Below are 18,772 nucleotides of genomic sequence, written 5' to 3'. Positions count from 1 at the left end.
GTAGTAGTGTTTGATCAAAGTATATTATAGCCACTTACTATCCCACTGTCAGATGTTTCTACCGAGCTGTAGGAGTCTGAAAGGATTCAGAAGTTCTGCTATCCTGATAAACAAGTTGCAGAGCAGACAGAAGTTTAAATTAATAAATTTTGGACCAGGACCTGTTTTTTGAATGCAGAGAAGTGAGTCTGCTTCCTCTTGTGTTATGAAGATGGTGTTCCTAGGCTGCATGTTCCTACGCCCTCCTTACTGGTGAGATTAGAGAGAGCTGACTGAGGGAGCCTAGATAGCTGAAAACTGTCCTCTTGAAGCAAAAGTGATTAGCATTCTGTATATTTAACACTGAACATTTAACAGCTGGAATCAGCATGCCATGTCACAGGAGAGCCGTGTGAGCACAAGGGCCGGGGCAGGAACATGCAGCGTAGGGTAACAGGGGAAGGCGTGCTAACTGGGTAAGGTTAGGCTGCAGTGGAACTGCAGCCCGAGGAAAAGCGATGGAATATTTCTAGTTGTGTATTTGAAAAGCAGTTTACATGTACATGATATGGAAAAAATGGTTACTTGAGGAAGAATAAAAAATGTATCCTGCTATACAACAGATTGGATTTTGTTTTGTGCAATGCTTTGGGGAGAACTGACCTTGTGAGTGTTACAGAAGTGAATGAGTGAATATGTGATTATCAGTCCTTTCCATCTTTCTTGCTGGTGACTGTGACAAGAGACAGCAGTGTTTGCTGAAACTATATTTCATTATGTTTTATCTATGGTTCATGTTCTATCAGTTTATTACTTTTCTGCCTATACACAGTGTATAATAGAATATTAAAGGAATTCAACGAGGAAGATGGTTCTTTTACAGATGAATAGTTTTCATTGTGTTTCATTGTTTCATGCATGTGTGTGCCATGTTCTGGTTTCTGACAGCATTACATTTATTTTTAAGGCAGTAAACAATGCCCACTGATGTCAGTAGAAAAGCAGCTGTCTTCAATGGGCAATCAATCTATATTCAGTAGAAATTTTTCTGCTAAGTCTTAAACTGCAGGACAAGAAGTAGAAAATTCTCTTGCAATGCTCACCAAGAAATTGAAAAAGAATGTTTTAAATTTTTGCACAAGAAAATCATTAGTTTTCAACAATAAAAGCTAAAAATACCAAACGGAGAGAAAGACAGCCATATGTAGAAGTTATTTACATAAAATGTTATTTGTATAAATTTAACAAAATTGAGATTTCTTCTCAAAAGTTTTATTTTAATCCAAACATGGACTTTTCTTTTTATTGATAAACTTTGATCTAGTTCTTAAGCAAATTAGGTAATTGAAAGCGTCATTTTGGGCTCCCCAGTACTAACTAGAAAGACATTGACATCCTGGAATGAATTCAGTGGAGTGCCACCAGGAAAGTCAGGGGGTGGGGGAGCACATGATGAAGAAGGAGAGGTTGAAGGAGCTGTGGTTGTACAGCCTTAAGAAGAGAAGGCTGAAGAGAGAGCTTATTGCTGTCTGCAACTACCTAGTGGGAGGGTGTAGAAAAGCTGGAGCCAGACTCTTCCCAGAGTTGCACAGGAAGAGGATAAGAAGTAATGGACACTAGTTGTAATACAGGAAAATTCTGAGTAGGGTTTTTTTTTTGCTTGTTGTTTTTTTGTTTTTCACCATGAGGGTGGTTAAAATATTGGAACAAGTTGCCCAGAGATGTTGATCCATCCTTGGAAATATTCAAAAGTCTACTGGACAAGTTAGTAAATCACTTAAGAACAGATGTTTAAGCTTATTTAGGTATGTAAAAAGTCTAATGGGATTTTCAAAATACCTGGTTATATAACCCACATGAGTTTTGTGGTGTAGCTAGCCTTACTTTTTTGCTTAATTTGCCAATTGTTGTGGTGTGATAGCACAAACTTACTTGACTGGTGTGCTTTTAATGAAGTTCAAAAAAACCCCAAAAGACCAAGGTCATGTTGCAATGTCATGCATTTATAATGCATCCATCCTGAAGATGGAGTTTGCTCTTCATAAATTAGTCTGTTTATGAAAGACAAATATATTAAAGAAATAATTTTCCTTATAGTATCTTTTCTCCTTAGTATATATTTATGCAAAAAGAAATCATGCTTACACAGTAGAATGACAGATATTTTCTTTTGCTTACACAATTTTTGTCATTTAGTATGGGTGATAAAGGGATTTTGCTTTTCAAAAACCCATAAGCAGATGGTGTCTTTTACCTCTCTCTTGGATTTATGGAAATGCTTTTTAAAGTAGTTGTAAGTTTATTGAATAAGTAGGGATAAACCAAATAGAAATTTGGGGTTAAATAAAAAACAGGCCATGTTTTTCTAGAAGAGATTAGGAAGAGAGGTGGGTGGATGATACGTGATAAAATGACAGCAAAAAGCTAACACAATTTTTAAATGTTTGCAGAAGTATCATCATCTGGGTTAGAGAGAGAGGAATCTCTATGCATAAGATACTAGTGAAATTACTCCTTTATGTTGCATTGAGTTCTAGGATTCTCAGAAAAATAGAAGGAAAATGAACAGTGATGTTGCCATGGTTACTGGGCAAGCCATACCATGGACCTGTTTTTGGCAGGGCGCCCACAGAGGTTAATGTTGGCTTCCAGTACATTCCCTTAGGTAAAATCATGCAGTCCAGTGAATGTACTATTTCCAGCCATAATAAGTTGACAGACTTGTCTGAATATGACACCTACAAAGTCTTCCCTCTAGGAATCTGCAATTTCTTTGCGGAAGAGCCCAATTTATTCCTTTACACAAAGGTATTAAAGCAATAGTGGAGCCTATATAATGTCTTGAGCATCTGTAACTTCCGCTTAGCCCAGCTAATTCTATCTTTGCCTGGAAAAGCAGACTGTTCTGCTCACAGCATGCTCTTTCTCTGTAAGTGTTTCTTTGTATACCTAAACAATTTTCCATCTCTTCCTCTCCCTATTGTTCTTCCTTGGTTTGTCCAAATCGGCTTAGTTTTCTGGGTATGGTGTTCTGTAATGGTTTAACACTGATTCTAGGTTCGCCATGGGGAGAATGAATTTTTCTTAGATTGAACCAGTCACAGGTGTATAACCAAGCACGTAACTTTCCTGTTGCTTCTTCATGACTATTGTCTGTGTCATGTTTTGTTTTTTGTCTGGTTTAGCTCCCTCTACACTAACTCCCTGCATCGAAAATACCCAGTGCAGACATACACACACACACAAACACAGATTCGTTTCTTATTATGTCACAGTTTTGCACATGTAACTGTAACTAGCATTCATCCATTCCTGTTTTAGGTTTCAAAGCAATCTGTGGTTCTTACCTGAGCTGCAAACATTTTTAGAACCCCGTGTACATGGAAGACTAGGAGAAAGCAATAAATGAAAGTAATGTCAGACAAATGTTTCTTGTAGTGGGCAGTGCAGAGGCAGGGCAGTGCATATATTCCCCAGAGTATCCTTCCATCCTTCAGCAAATTGCAGCTTAGGGCCTTCCTGGGTTTCAGGTGGTGGTTTTGTATTTAATAGCTTTTGATGGATTTCTCTTCCATTAACTTCCCTAGCCACTTCTTGAAATTCTCTAAATTTTTACTCTCTACAACAAGAGTTTCATACTTTGTCTGTTTTGAACCTATCCCCCACTAATTTCCCCTGATGTTGCCAGTTTTTCTATAGAAAGAGACAGTGAACAATTGTTCCCTGTCATTTGTGATTTTCTAGACCACTGCTGAGTACTCAGCTGATTGTACTGAAAATATCAGCTAGAACCCTTTCATTAGGAAGTGCACTGCTACCACACAACAAGAAACAAGTCACAAATACTACTAAATTTAGTATATGCAAAAATTTTATCTCCGAGAAACTCCAGCATTGTAAATAAGGTTAGGCAAGAGGTTCTGTTTTCTCACTCAGCTGTATTTGTCTAGGAAAGATACTAAACCACTTCAAGTTATCCTATACTATCTTTTATTTTTTATTAAGTGCTTAAGAAGAGCAGAGGTGTGATAGATTTAGATTTAAAAATACCTTTAAAAAAGAAAGATTTGCATAGGTTGGAAAAGCAGAAAATTAGGAGTAACTGGCAGACTCCTACAGAGGAATAACTGGCCTTCAGAAGGCCACCTGTTTTCTTTATGTATAAAAAAAATATATGTGGGAGGGGAAATGCTGAGGTTGGGGATGACATGGCTTCTTTATATAGTATATTTAACATCCTATCATGGAAATTGAGGGAAAAATATAGTACAGTAGTATATTATTAACGACAAAAATTGCATGTGCAATTACAATAGCTTGAAGGCAATTCTGAAAGACAGTTATTCCCATGCTTCAGAATAAAACATAATGTTTCACTATGTGGCATCAGAGAGTGGTATCATCTTGCTTTTATTGCATAGTGAAGATCAGTTTTCTAGGTGCAGAATGGTTAGGTTTTGAAGCATCCAGTACATACTCATGAAATTCTTATATTCCTACCTGTCTTCAGGATGATATTTTGGTTTATACTGTTCTGCTTGGAAATTTAATTCAAGTTTCTTCCCCAAATCTGCCACTGTTTATAATAATAATAATAAAAAAAGTATTATTTCCTCTCATGTGCAACTTTGACAGTATCTAACAACTACCATGAATTAAATTAATTTAAGTTCATATATGATGGAAAGCAGTTCAGTAGTAAAAGCTTAAAGGCTACAATCAGTCTGACTTTAAGAATTAAACTAATGATTTCAATGGGAAACATTTATACTAGTATTGAATGTTGCATGTGACACTGAATATTACAAGCTTTGTTGATGGCAAATATGAATTAGCATATAGGTAAATAATGCAGAATGCTCTACTAGAAGTGTATGGAGGATTCATAAATCCTTTCTGTAGGGAGATATAAGTAGGCAGTGAGTGTATTAATGCAGCTGATACCCTTTCTAGTTAAAGATCAGGCAACTGTGCCTTATGCCTCAAAAGGAACTGCCAGAGAAAACTATGAACTTATTGATATGGAGATATAAACCGCATAAAATTTTTTTCTCCTGTATCTATTCTCGGAATATTTCAGAGTAATATTTTTTTATGGACCTTAAGAAGCAGGGCACACTTACACAGTGAGTGGCTCAAGCCAGTTTTTAAAAGCTGAACGAAGTCAGTAAGTCTGAAGAATTGACATGTTTTTCAAACATGTTTTTTAAAAACTGATTTGGGCCCATTTGCATCTTTAAAAACCTAAAACTTTTACAAATATTTATTTCAAAATTCCCAACTTCAAATTACTGGAGGCAAGAGGGAGAGAAGAGAGATGATCTCTGCGCAGATCGAATTAATCCACAGGCTTCACAGTTCAGAATGTTCTTCCCTCAATTTTTTCAGGTTCCAACAGTCATGTTTTCACCAGGACCCAAGGATTTTGATATGCTCAGAACAAATGTGATGCCCTGGTTGCTCAAATAGGTGTAATTAATGCCACATTAAATTCCTTTTCCCAGTATGTCTTCCACAACTGTTGAGGGCACTCTAAATCTGTTCTCAGCAGAGGTATACCTGAGGGATGTCTCTTACTAGTCTGAATACAGGGCCAGACTGTCTGATGCTACATGGCAGCACAGATATCAGGTTCCTATACTGATTGCTTCAGCTGGTGTGTTCTTATATGAAGGAAAGACAGCAAATTTATATCATATTATTATGTACTAACCTTGTTCTATTCCGGATGCCTGTATAAAATGATAAAATAGATGACAAACAGATACATTTTTTGATCACCAACTTGAATTTACAACAAGAGACCCAAACATCTTTTGATTTTAAAACAATTTACAGACATACCACTATGAATACCTAAATATCTTAATCACTTTGTCAGAAACTCAGGCTGAATTCTGATCTCAATTCACTGGCAACAAGGAGACTTGAATTTTTAGGGGTATAACTGAACATACAGTTTGTCTCAACGATGCACTCACTAAAACACCATTTCACGATCACTATTGTATATTAGTTTAACTTATAGCAAGGTGTTTCCTTTGTTGATCTTGTATTAAATCAGAGACATACCATCAACAGATTAAAATCAGTCATTTATTTTCAGGCTCCTTAACTGATAGTACAGTAATTTTTCTTGTTTTGGTAGATATTTCATTCAAAATCACTGTGTGGACAGTGTTAATGCAGCATATTATATTACAAACAAATAAATGATAGATAAGTGTCTAGGGACTAGTGTTTGACTCATAAACTTTCACTGTATTTCTGTATTTGATTCACACAGGAATAGTAATTATTTTGATTGTAATATGATTTCAATTATTTTGATATTTCTGATACACAAGAGTATAATACAGAAATATTAAAGAAAAGAATTTTCCACTCTTTGTAGATGTTGCTACTTGAGTCTTCCTTAAGAGTTATTGCCCCCAAAATATTTTCCCATTAATTAGAAATTTATAGCATCATTCATGTTGGAAGGGACCTTTGCAGATATCTAGTACACTCCTGCTCAAAGCAGGGTGAGCCATGAGATCAGACCAGGGCTCAGATTATCATCCAGTTAGGTCTTGCAAACCTCCAGCACCACAAATTTCATAGCCTCTCTGGACAACCTGTTCCAGCACTTACCCTCCTACTGATTTTTTTTTCCTCTATCTGGTTGAAACCTCCCCAGTTTCAATTTGTGATCATTGTCTTTTACTTCCACTGTGCACTCTGTAAAGTGCCTGGGTCTGCCTTCTGGGTAATCTGTAACTAAGTGTTGGAAGGCTGCTACTAGGTCCAGCTCCCCTAGGCTCATTTCACAGGGTGGGTGTTCCAGTCCTCTGCTGACCCACTCTGTCTATCTACACCAGCCTTGTACAATATTTCAGATGTTGTCTAATGAGCAAAGGGGAATAATTCCTTCCCTTGATCTCTTGGCTCTGCTTCTGTTGATACAGCTCTGTATGCTGTTAGCCTTCTAGTTACCAGGGCACACTGATGGCTTATGTTTAGCCTACCGTCCCCAGGTCCTTTCCAGCATAGCTGCTACCAAGTCTGTCAGTGTTGCAGGGGGTTAGTCCATCCCAGATGCAGGGTTTTGCATTTGTCTGTGTTGCATTTCATGAGGTTCCTTTTCTCCCTTTCCACTAGCCTGTCTGGGTCCCTGTGAATGGCAGTCCAGCTCTCAAGCATATTGACCCGCAGTTTGGTGTCTGCAAACTTGACAAGATCACACTTCTTCAGGTGTGATCCTTATGCCTTGGGAGCTGTATGAATGTGAAGTGATCCAAATTAAATTTTATCTTTTTCATGTTATGAGATGTACAATATTCCTCCTTAAAATGTCTGCCAAGCTATGAGCTTATTATGAGCTGCAGTATTTGGGCAGCTGTACAGTGCCAAGTCAGAAATATTAATTACAGATGTAAGATATTTGTTGTTCTTGGGGGTGTTTTCATATTTGGTTTCTGTAACGAGCCAGCATCTAGGACAAGACAAAGCTTTTTGTGTACCAAGCATTAAGTGCTTATTACAATATTGCAATCAAAGCCTGTATTGTAAAAATCTTGCAAAATAGAACAGTTTCTAACCATGGGAAGAGTAAGATTCTGGGACAGTCTCCCACTCAGAACTGTAAAGAACAAAAATTCAAAGGATTTTGAAGTTAGGGCTAGATCAGTATATGGATTTATGACACAGTTTTTGTGATAGGAGGAGGCTGGATTTTATAATAGTGTAGACTGTTTTCTTTCCTCTGTTCTCTTGTAATGAGATGAAAAAGTACTATAGAAATATGGTAGGGTAATAAAAAGTTCAGTAAGAAATGCAAAATGCTATAAATTATAACCTATTTCTGAATTTTGCAAACATCCTTTAACATTCAGCATTATTGAAGGGAATATATCTCTTAATACATCTTATGGACTGGTTTCCTATAGAAAACCACTTAAGAAGTTTTTGCTTGTCATTATTTTCTATCAAGTTTTTGCTAAACCCATTTCCTCTGCTTTAATTCATTGGCCTGAACAGAAGGTGAAGGCACTTTTAAAAACCCTTTTTTTACAGAAACTGGGATCTGAAAAAGAAAAAAAAAAAAACTTGCTCTATGCCATATTGCTTTATGTTTTATTTAGGCCTATGGGTCTGGAACTGCTGCAGAGTGGCTGGGCCTCACAGAGGCAGCTATGCTGGGAGAAGAAGCCCTGAGGAGAAGAGTCAGCTTGGAGGTACGGGAGGGAGAGAGGGAAGAGCTTTTTTGGCCTCTCTGTCAGACACGGGACCTCAGAGCTGCTGCTTCAACCGCATTTAAGTTGAGAGCACACCAGGCAGTGCTAAAAGTTGCCTTGTGCCTAAAGCTGTACTTGATGCAGAGCAGTGAGCTTTGCAAACTGGCCACGAGGAAGGTGGACTGTTAGCTGGAGGATGGGGTTGGTAGGACATGAACTGGGGGACACACAGAGGCTTACTGGGCTGTCCATGGTTCAGGAGGAGGAAGTGTTTGAGGACATAGTGGAGTGTGAATGTGAGCTTTGGCATAGGGCAGGTGTGTTGTGCCGTACGGGGGCGGGGGGGGGATGTTATGCTGTGTGGGGGTTCAGAGGGAGGTGAGTGCTGGGCTTCGCTGTGGCTGAGGCCCTCTGCCTTTCTTTGGAGGGCTGTGAATAGTCTGAATGGGGGAAGCTACAGGATCACGCAGAAGACTGAGGAACGTTGCTGTGGCTTTGTCAGGGACTGCCAGAGCTATTTTGCAGGCAAAGCAGCCATTTGTCTGAGTGACAGATTTTGTAAGGTTTGTAAGGGAGGTGGTCTGCCAAGCCCTAGGACAGGCTAGGGGGAGCCATACCTGTGGGGGAAGAGAGGGAGAAGTGGCTCGTGGGGGGTAATACATAAGGTTAGTTCTGCATATAAAACTTGACAGTTTTTATTTCCTCTTCTTGAAAAGGGTCACCTTTGTTTGAGGTACCCTTGTATTTACATCAGTGTAATACTTTTAAGTTCTACTGATCCTATCATTTCAGTTTTCTGTTTTCCAAAATACATCTGGAATCTATATTTCTCTGAAATAGAATGTTCCTCCCTGCTGTTAATCTTTCATAGACATCAGCAGCACTTTGCAGTTAAGAGATATGCTTTCATCTAGATACTTGGGAAGGGAGCTTTTCACTGTGTGTATATTTTTATTGCTGTAAGCAACTTCAGGAACTAATCTGTCATTCACAGAGTAGTGGTTTTGAAAATACTACATGCATTAAAGATATATTTCTGCCCAAATATAATGTGATTATTATAATATTTTTACCTAACAGGCCAAGTCATGGACTGAAATGCCATTACATTAGATGCTGTGCCATCACATAATTTGTGCATGCTTTTTGTGATAATATTATATGGAAAGATTATTACTTACTTCATTGAGTTCCTTAACAGATAGATGTCTAGAAAAGAAAGAATTATAAACATTTCATTATCATAAAATAAAAGAAAAGCTGTAAGTACATAAATACTTTGATTATATTATCACTGCAAAATTAACAGCCCTTGGCAAAAGAAGAATTTTATTACTGGTATATAAATTCAGAAGGTGGTTATTTTTTACATAAATTATTTGCAGGAAAAGGTTATGGACTTCCATAAAAAGGAATAGCATCCACTGAATTCATTATGGTAAATCAGAAAAGTCCTTATTAAGGATTTATTCTGGGAGGAGGGGAGAGGAGATCTGAGTGATTATGAGCTGTCTTCAATACTTTCATCTCATGCCAAAAAGTCTTATCACAAATTTAATATCAGCTATAAATGGAGTTAAGTTCCTTGAAGATTGAAGAGTTCAATGTCATTCAAAAATGTTCAGTGTATTCAAAAATGAGACATTCACAGTGGCAGAATGAAAAGCATAGAAGAAAGGAGATGCAGAAGAGGAACTCAAGATACAAACAGGTAAAGAGAAATAGAGAATGCTCATCAGGGTCCTGATTCAAGTAGGTATTTAGGGTTTGTTTATGCCTTCTCATGATATGCCTGATCGACAGGCACATCTTTTCCTAAGAAAGATCATCAGAAAATATTTCAAAAAATAGTTCTGTTCTCTGAGAACCAGAACTCCTTTTTCCTAGCCTGTTCCAAAGGATTTATACAAGAATTCACAGGTTAGCCTATTCTGTCATCAAAGTAAACCCTTGACTTGTGCAAGCTGTCATTAAATAGTTCTAATTTTGGTGTCTGCACCACCTGAGTATCAGCCAGTCACCTATCACCAGGAGGGTACCAGGACCCTGACTCTTCTTATGTAAATCTTACAGATTAATTCAGTAGTCTGATGAAGGTCAGCAATAGGATTTATTTCTGTACCTTTTTCACAGGAAAACCTTAGTGTAGCTTTGACGTATGATAATGGTGTTTGATAGTTTAAAGATGTAATTTTGAAAAGTGCTTTTTGGCAGCTTGAATCTCATTATACAAGAGATTAAGACCAAGTTTTAGAAGTTATACACACATAAGGTGTGGATAAGCAGCTATTAAGTTTTTCTAAGGCTCCGGAGTCCCGTCCCTTTTTAGCTTACCACCTGGATTAAAAAAATAAGACAGTGAGTTATTTTGTTAAATCAAAGAGAAGGCAAAAGGAAGACACTGTACAGGAAACCCTGGGACCTATTTTTCAGCACCTATTCAGTGAAAAGGAGACTCTTCCGTGCTCCTCTGTTGAAAACATAAGCATGGAGAGAGCATCTAATGGTTAAGAGGCAAGAAATTTTTGAACGATCTGTTAGAGGAAAGTTCCTGCAAGTGTAAAAGAAATGACAGGAATTGTTTGGCATTTAGATGGCTGTCTTTGTGTTAGCTTGTGCAATTTGTTAGCTCTAAGGTCATTATCTGACATGAGAAAGTCTACATTCAAGATACTGGGTGCATGGTACAGGTAAGAGATAATAAAGGTGTACTTGCAGAACTAGATTCTACCATGAAGGGCTTTGCCATTGATATACCCTAAATACCATAGGCATGTAAAAGCTTGCATCTCACCGAAGCTTCTAAGATACATTCTGTGATCCTACACAGGCCTATTTTTTTATGAGGCTATTTACAGAATGTAAAAATAATGATGTGTGCAATTTTCTAAGTCTTCCAAATCTTGTTGGAAAAATGAATCTTGCAGTCCTAAATCAAGTCTGCAGTTGGACAACTTTGCTTACAGTCTAGCTGATAATGGCTGTATTGCCATACAATCCTGGGACTGGACTGAAGACAGGTGACAGATATTTTAGGTGAAATGCCTGTTTAGGCTTGTGTGGGAAATCTGTGAAGTGCCTTCCCAGATCATATGTGGTCTTAGTCTGTGCCACTCCTCTCTTACTCATGTGATTAAAAAAACCTTATAATTAAAAAAAACCCTACTAGAAATATGTTGGTATCTATAACTGCAATGTGAAGTGAAGTTTGGTAATGATGATTTTTGCTGCCTTCTTTTACTTCTAGAATATGAAATGTCATGTATTTATATTACAGAATTTGGCTTTATAATAGGACTTTTCAAATCCAAGTGCTTTGCATACTGATGACTACTGGCAAACACAGCTCATAATAGTTCTCACAGAGCTTTCAATTTATATGCTGCCCTACCAAGGGGAAGGATGTTGTAGCAACTGCATGACTGAAGAATCAGTCATGGGATTTGGAACTTTCAGCTATAGGTCAGGTCACGCATCTGAATATGAAGCTACTTCATATTAATAAAATGTCTTAATATCCAACAGCTTTTGAAACCTAATCCATGAAAGAATTTAAGCACCATTCAGAAAAAAAAAATCGTACTTACAGCAGGCTCCTTAAGTAAATACTTAACTTTAAGCAGAAAATTACTTCATTGATTTGTAAGCTTTTTCTTTTTCTTTTTTTTCTGTGGGATTTGGACTGTAGGATTTGGACTGTAGTGACCTTTGTGAAATGAAAAAATTCCATCTTGACTAACTGAAATTGGAACTACTTATAAAAGGATGGGCAGAATGGACATAGATCAGTTGTGCCCAAACTTCTGGCTGCAATAACTTTCCACAGAGAGGCATTTGAACATTATACTCTGTGGCCCCTGGATGTGTATCAGCCCTGATTTTCCAATATGTGTCTGCTGCCTTCCCCATTTATGGATGTGCACTTTAGTCACACAGCAGGAGCGCTTATATATCTGGTTACATTACGGTGAGAAGTGTGCATACATGATCATGTGACTAGACACATGTGACAAGAAGCAAGCCTTCTCATAACATACTCATGTTCGATCATGTGGCTGGACACAAGTGGTCCCTGGTACATGACTCAGCACTCATACATGCTCTCATGTTAAGATGGTGAGTGAACATGTACGTCGTATGACAGAAGAAGAGCTGTGGGGTTCTGGCGTAAAGGACAGCAAGAAGTGACCTCCCTAGACATTTCCTGCAGCCTGTGACCTGCTCTCTATGTGTGTCCAGTAAGGAGAGAGGGAGCATGTAAAGAAAGGGCAAGAAGTGACTCATGATCTGGATCAGTTGGTCTCATGGGCTGGAGCAAGATTTCTGGCTACAGATTACTCATCTCTTTTCCTGAATATAATGTTCTTGGGATATGGACTGTTTTTCTGTATGTTTCTGGAACGTTCAGTGTGTTTTTTGGTCACTTGGTTCACCAACTGGGCTAAGCAAGTGCAATTGTTTTTACTCAGAAGTGGTTGCAAAACCTCTAAATGTTAGTGAGAAAAAGCAGGACAAAACTTACACAACATGTTCATAAGAATTCCACCTACTTTTCCACTCCTTCACTTTACCATTATTTTGGCAGTTTTTTCTTTATAAAGTTTAGTGTCAGATTACGCTAAATACCACTACTCTTGATTATTCACAGCTGTCTAAAGAATCAACATTTTTATTCTTCAGTAAAAGCAGGGATGTGATGAAGGTACAGTCTCATGGTTTTACCAAGGAGAGTGTTTTGATTCTCAGGAAATTAGTGTAAAGAAACTCCAGTGTTTGAAATAGAAGGTAGTATTACCTTGTGATTTTTGCTGATATTGGAAAGGTATGAGCTTGGCTGAACGTTTTCCTTGTGTGAGAGAGCTGGCTGCTTATCTTCGGTTCTGGAGGAAGTGGCTGATATTGCTTTGGCAGTGTCTTTAGAGGCCTAACAAAGTAAAAGAAGAATTTGAAGAACTATTAGGATATAAAGGAGGCACAAGGACTGTGCTGTAAGTGCAGGCTCAAAAAGTAAAATACTGGAATTTTCCAAGAGCGTTTCAATATATTCATGCTGACCTTAGCTCAGGTCCAGGACCTTATTCAGATCTTTCAAAATTAATGACAGTTTTGGATAATACTCTACATTTGCAAGACATTACTGTACTGTTATGTGCCACATAACACTGTTTTCATAGACTTCAAAGTTATGTACCAAAGACAGCTCTTCAGTGTCAGTATTTGTGGGTGGATACGGCTGTATATAAGGCCCAGCTAGGGAATGCACTGCAATTCAAACACACCTAGGAAAAGATACTCTTTATCCCAGAAAACTCATGACTTACAGGTACCCAGCATTTTCTGGGAGATGTGGGCTCACCCTGCCCATGCTCTGAAACCAGCCAGGCACAGACCAGCTCTAAAGTAGAAGCTGTGTAGCTGCTTGTAGCATGGAGATCTGCTTGAATGAGTAAAACTGGAGGTGCACCTGTTCTGCACTGCCAGTATGCACAGCCAACAGCAATGAGTTCCTTGGTGGCGGAGTCTTGTGTGTTTGTATGGTATAGACCAAAATTAAGTCAGGTGAGAAAATTAAAATCTATTGCAGCTACCATAATACAAATAGTGAAACATTGCAGAATAATTAAATAAGAATGTTCATATTTGTGTACTTTTACAATTTTGAATCTGTAAAGCTGCATCTTTTCTCTTTTTACTGTTTTATTTCATATTTTAACTTAAGGAATAATCTGTAATGCTAATCATATTTTAAAACTGTTTACAGTTTCCATGGCACTCAATAGGCATTAAGAAATAAGCTTGGTAGTTATGGACTACCTTCTGAAAGTAAGTCTTAATTGTAGCAATTGTTATTGTTTGAGGTTGAAAAGATCAAGAAGAGATTAATTTTTGTTTCTGGGCATATCGTAGAAAAATATATGCATACATATTCATGGAATAGAGCTTGGCCTATCTTCTTTTGGGGTAAGTGGCGAAATTCCAATTGATTTCTATGGACACAATTTATATTTCTGGTAAAAAAAAAAAAGGCAAAAAAGATTTCAGAGGCAATGAAGACAATATTATCAGGGTGAACAGAGCCTTAGACACCAATACGAATCAACAGAAGTTTTTCCTGCTAATTTAAGTCTGGATTGAATCAGATTCAAGGCTTCTAGACGTTTTACTTGGTCTTACTCTCAGTCAAGTGGATTTCAACTATGCATGCCTGAGATTTAGTTATGAAGACTTATGGCTCATCTTTTTTTTGTTCTCCCTACTTGCATTTCAGAAGCTAAAACAGTCCAAATAGAACCAGGTAGAAAAATGATGTCTGCTCACTTCCAGTCATCTTTTTAACATGAATGATGCAGATAGGTGTGAGACTTCATTAGCATTCTTTGAGCATGCTTTTCAGGAAATGCATGTAAGCTATCTCTTAAGTGATCTTACCGTGGGAGAGGCATAGGATTCTAGAAGAGAGGAAACAAAAATATGTGTAAGCTTTTTTCTCCTTGTTTTAGTACAAGAAAAGACAAAACTTTAGATTAAGCAGACATACCTGTGTCAACAGTCAAAGGGGTTCTTTTTATTCTACACATAACAAATACTTTAATATTGCATTTTTAAGTCTCTGACTTTTAAAAGACTGCTACATAAGCCATGAATGCAAATAAGTGAAATAATGTAGAACTGCAGATAATAGTGTGCTCTTACTCTTGGGGAGCACAAGTTAGTGCTAGCAAAATTGGAGCATGCTTTTAAAAATCAAGTCCCACATATTCAATGGCAAAATTATCTGCAAAAAATTGTAATTGATGAGAGATTCTGCTTACCTGACATTCATTTATGTTCATTCTTTGTCCTAAAGATAATTAGTAATAATTAGTAATAATAGAGTGATGTCCATATAATTCACAAATAAAGGAAGCAGTTTTATTTTGGCATTTATTATCAGCAGGCCTCATGGACTGGAGTGCCTGTAGATAAATCTGTGAAGTGATAAGCTACTCCACTGTGTGAATGACAGTGAGAAGTGCTCACCGTCCAGACACAGCACTGATGTATATCTCTGCAGTCTACCCCATCCTCCCACATACACCCTGCTCCACCTACAGAACTCTTTGCTCCAAGGAACTGATAGTCATATTGCTGGCCCCATAGCATTCACCTTACTAACACGTCTGTATTTACATATTTTTTTCCTGTTAATTAATGGGAAGCAGGGTACTTTCTAATTTCTGTGAACCTAGATGCAAGGCCTGGAAACTTCTGAGATTCAGTGAAGGATTGTTATTTGTGTGAATGAAGTCAAGCCACAGCCTGGACCACAGACTGAGGTCACTGAAGCCAGAAACTGACTGTGAATTTTCTCTGTTAGCTGTTCTGCACATGATGCCAGCAGGCTCTGAATGAAGCTTAATGCAAGTGGAGTGGATTTTGTTCTTTCTGTACTTTAGCCTTTTTTTCTGTACTTTAGCCTTTTTTTGGGATGGATTCACAGATGGATGCAGATGCAATTTATACCTCATTCTGAACCATTTGTGCTTCTCTCCATATAAAATATAAAACTAAGTATACTCAGATAATTATGGTGATCATAGAAATGTTGAGAAACTTATCTTACAGCCAAGTAATTCTTTTTACTGTCACTCACAAACATTCATTTCATAAGAGGGCTAACTAGGGAATAGCTAAAGTTAAAGCAGGAAAAACAAGCATTTTTGGTTATTTTAGCTGGAAATACAAAATAAAGCAAATCAAAAAATTTTTGTGATACTTCGTAAAAGAGAGTGAACTTTGATTGACCCCTGGCTTTTAGAATAAAATGTTTGATAGTGATATTTTTTCAGATACTTTGTAAATTTAAAGTTAGCTCAGAGATTTTATATGTATGTTTATCAAGCTGTTTGGGACTCATTTTGTTTGGCTAATTAATTTGATTTTTGTATAGAAATCTATTAAAATCTTGAAAAGCAATAAAAAAAATGTTATTTTCTATACAAATTTACCACAGTATGACTGATTATTTAAATGAACATAGGACATCTTAGAAATAAAAAAAAAATTTACTCTAGTTGAATTAGTTTTTATTTTGAAAATATTTTCAAAATTCTACATATTGACATCCTAGCTAATGCAAAAAGAGAAAAAATAGATTTTCAATTCTGTTTCAAGTAAACCATAACAGATTGCTCTGAATTAAAATAATTGTACATTAAATAATTAACAATTCTAGAAAATAACCGATGAAAAAATCTTCTGTTCTGTTTATGCCATCTTGTGGCAAAGCCACTTAACAGCACTGTGCGCAAGAATAAATGTTAAGATACATTTAATAACAGCATAGTTATTAACTAAAAATAAAAAAAAAGATTCCTGTATAAGCATAAAGGACTGAAAAATAGATATAAGATACATTCTCAAACTTGCAGAATTTAATTTGCCTGCCTGCACCATCTTTGTCTTTCTTAATTTCAGCACATATCCTGGGGAAGTAAATAAACGTGTAAATCCAATCTACTAAATCATTGTGGAATTTGAGATTATATCTAAACTGGCTAACTGTCAGTGGGAGCGTTGCTACTGATTTCTGTTGATTTTGAAGCTGGTTTACTAAGAATTTATCCTGATTTGGCTTTTGTACAAGCTATATCAATATTTGCTCACAGGATTCAGTGTAACCTTTCATTTTTGCAAACTTTATGTATATACTGCTTACTTGCCCAAAATCTGTAGGAATTTTTTTGACTCTATGCTTTGTATTACAGCATGAACTAAAAGGGGAAAAATAAATTCTGCTTTGTATTGAATTCTTTGCATTATATTTCTACCTTGTCAAATATAACACTGTTGTCTGAATATACAAAGTGATCATATTTTCCTGATATGGCAATTATTTCATTCTTTTTGACTATATTTGGGCATATGGTTGAGAGATTTGAAAATAATAAGAGAAAAATCCCTTTCAAGGTGAATCAGATATTTAATCCTTCAGTAGTTCACTTCATAAGGTATTGCTACCTCTAAAGTATATCAAATATATATAAAAAAATAGAAACATCCTTTTAAAATAAACTTATAATTGAGTAAAATTACAAATTAAAAGATTTAGTAGTTGGACATTTCATTAAATGCTTGAAGAATTAGAATATGCATCATCATCTCTCTAGGATTTCACCATAAAAAACAAAACAGAACAAACAAAAAAACATGCATTTGTGCCTCAAAATTATAGAATTTTGAAACTAATTTACAGTTAACGGCAAAGCAATGGAGAAATGAATGTATGCTACGTGATAAAATAGATTTTGCATATTCTTAGAGAACACTGCCAGCCTTAGTATAGGAGGTAAATCCTTAATAGCTATTATTCTAGATGATACTGCTACTAAAACAGTTATTAGATTATGCTGTAGAATGTATTTCCTTGTCTAAGCAATCATACAAAAGGCCAAAGAACAGCAGGAATCTAACAGCTTTTAGTTGAAACTGTTTAGGAGATACAGGTTATTTCACAAGTGCATGGGTTTCACTTCTGAGAAAGTTAAAGTGAATATAGTATAATAACTGAGCTCAGGAAATAGGCTTATTATAATGTAGGTGCTTTTTTTAAACTCTTACGTCTTTATAATTGTGGAGAAAAAGTACAATCTGATTTTTGGATAGAATGGCTTTTTCCCCTGAGGAACTGAGGCTCGTGGGATAAAATGTATCTCCATTTGTAAGTAATTTCTTCAGTGCTAGGTAGTTGAAACAGTATTCTAAATTTCTCCCTATGATTATTTTTGAAAGTGGCTGCTGTTCTGAAAAGTACACCTTTTTCATCATTTGTAATGTCTACTTACATATGTACAAAACTAAATAAGGAAGCAATATTTTCTATTTCTGATAGCAAAAACAGTTATATTTTATTATACCTTTAACATTTGGCACACTCCTCCCCTCTAGAACAGACATGTGTTTCTGTTAATAAAATAAAATAAAGACGCGATGTTAGTCATCATACATGAAACTATAGCTAACAGAAACCATGTTGTTCTTGATTGAGATGCCTCCAAATGCTTCCTTTGTAGATCCAGTCTTGATCTTATGCAGTTAATAAGTGAAAGCAGTTAGGTTAGGCACTAAGCACAGTTGTGGGGCTGATTGTCTCCCATAAATACAGGTATGATATATCTGTATTCAGATATATATAGACAGATACGGTTGATATGGTTCCCATAAGTTACAAGGACAGCAACAGCAATATTTGTTGCAAAGTGAAAAAGGAACATGATGCAACTGTTGTGAACTTGTAAAAAATAAATGTTATTTGGCTAAGATTTTAACTAGGCTGCACTTAACTTTAAGCAATATCATAGAAAAGAGGAAATATATTTGTGAACTGAGTTTAAGATATTTACTTACAGTCAGGTATTGAGGAGGCTTAGAAGATGCGTGCTGGTTAGTCATATGGGAAGTGGTACCTAAAGACTTTAAACAACGTGTGTCTGCAAAAGAGGAAAAAACCCAAACTTTAGTAATTCAGTGATATGTTTCAAAATATGAGGTTTTAATGTTTAAAGTGTGTTTTTCAGGTCAGGTACTGAGATTTTTAC

General features: G+C 36.6%; 1 protein-coding gene across 1 annotated transcript in view; it reads right to left on the bottom strand.

Moving 5' to 3' along the window:
• The window catches only part of CLNK (cytokine dependent hematopoietic cell linker), a 65,628-nt gene that overhangs the window by 10,348 nt on the left and 36,508 nt on the right, over positions 1 to 18,772 (bottom strand). The window contains exons 7-15 of the mRNA XM_026068500.1: positions 18,582 to 18,664; positions 18,092 to 18,137; positions 15,008 to 15,036; positions 14,625 to 14,644; positions 12,991 to 13,119; positions 9,377 to 9,404; positions 5,693 to 5,711; positions 4,480 to 4,555; positions 3,327 to 3,367 (exon numbers count right to left, since the gene is read on the bottom strand). Coding sequence (XP_025924285.1) covers positions 3,327 to 3,367; positions 4,480 to 4,555; positions 5,693 to 5,711; positions 9,377 to 9,404; positions 12,991 to 13,119; positions 14,625 to 14,644; positions 15,008 to 15,036; positions 18,092 to 18,137; positions 18,582 to 18,664 — 471 coding nt within the window. The remainder of the gene's footprint in view (positions 1 to 3,326; positions 3,368 to 4,479; positions 4,556 to 5,692; positions 5,712 to 9,376; positions 9,405 to 12,990; positions 13,120 to 14,624; positions 14,645 to 15,007; positions 15,037 to 18,091; positions 18,138 to 18,581; positions 18,665 to 18,772) is intronic.

The sequence above is a fragment of the Apteryx rowi genome, unplaced genomic scaffold, assembly GCF_003343035.1.
Source record: "Apteryx rowi isolate R43461 unplaced genomic scaffold, aptRow1 scaffold_272, whole genome shotgun sequence".
NCBI classification, from domain to species: Eukaryota; Metazoa; Chordata; class Aves; order Apterygiformes; family Apterygidae; genus Apteryx; species Apteryx rowi.
This window is presented reverse-complemented; position numbering and strand designations above follow the sequence as displayed.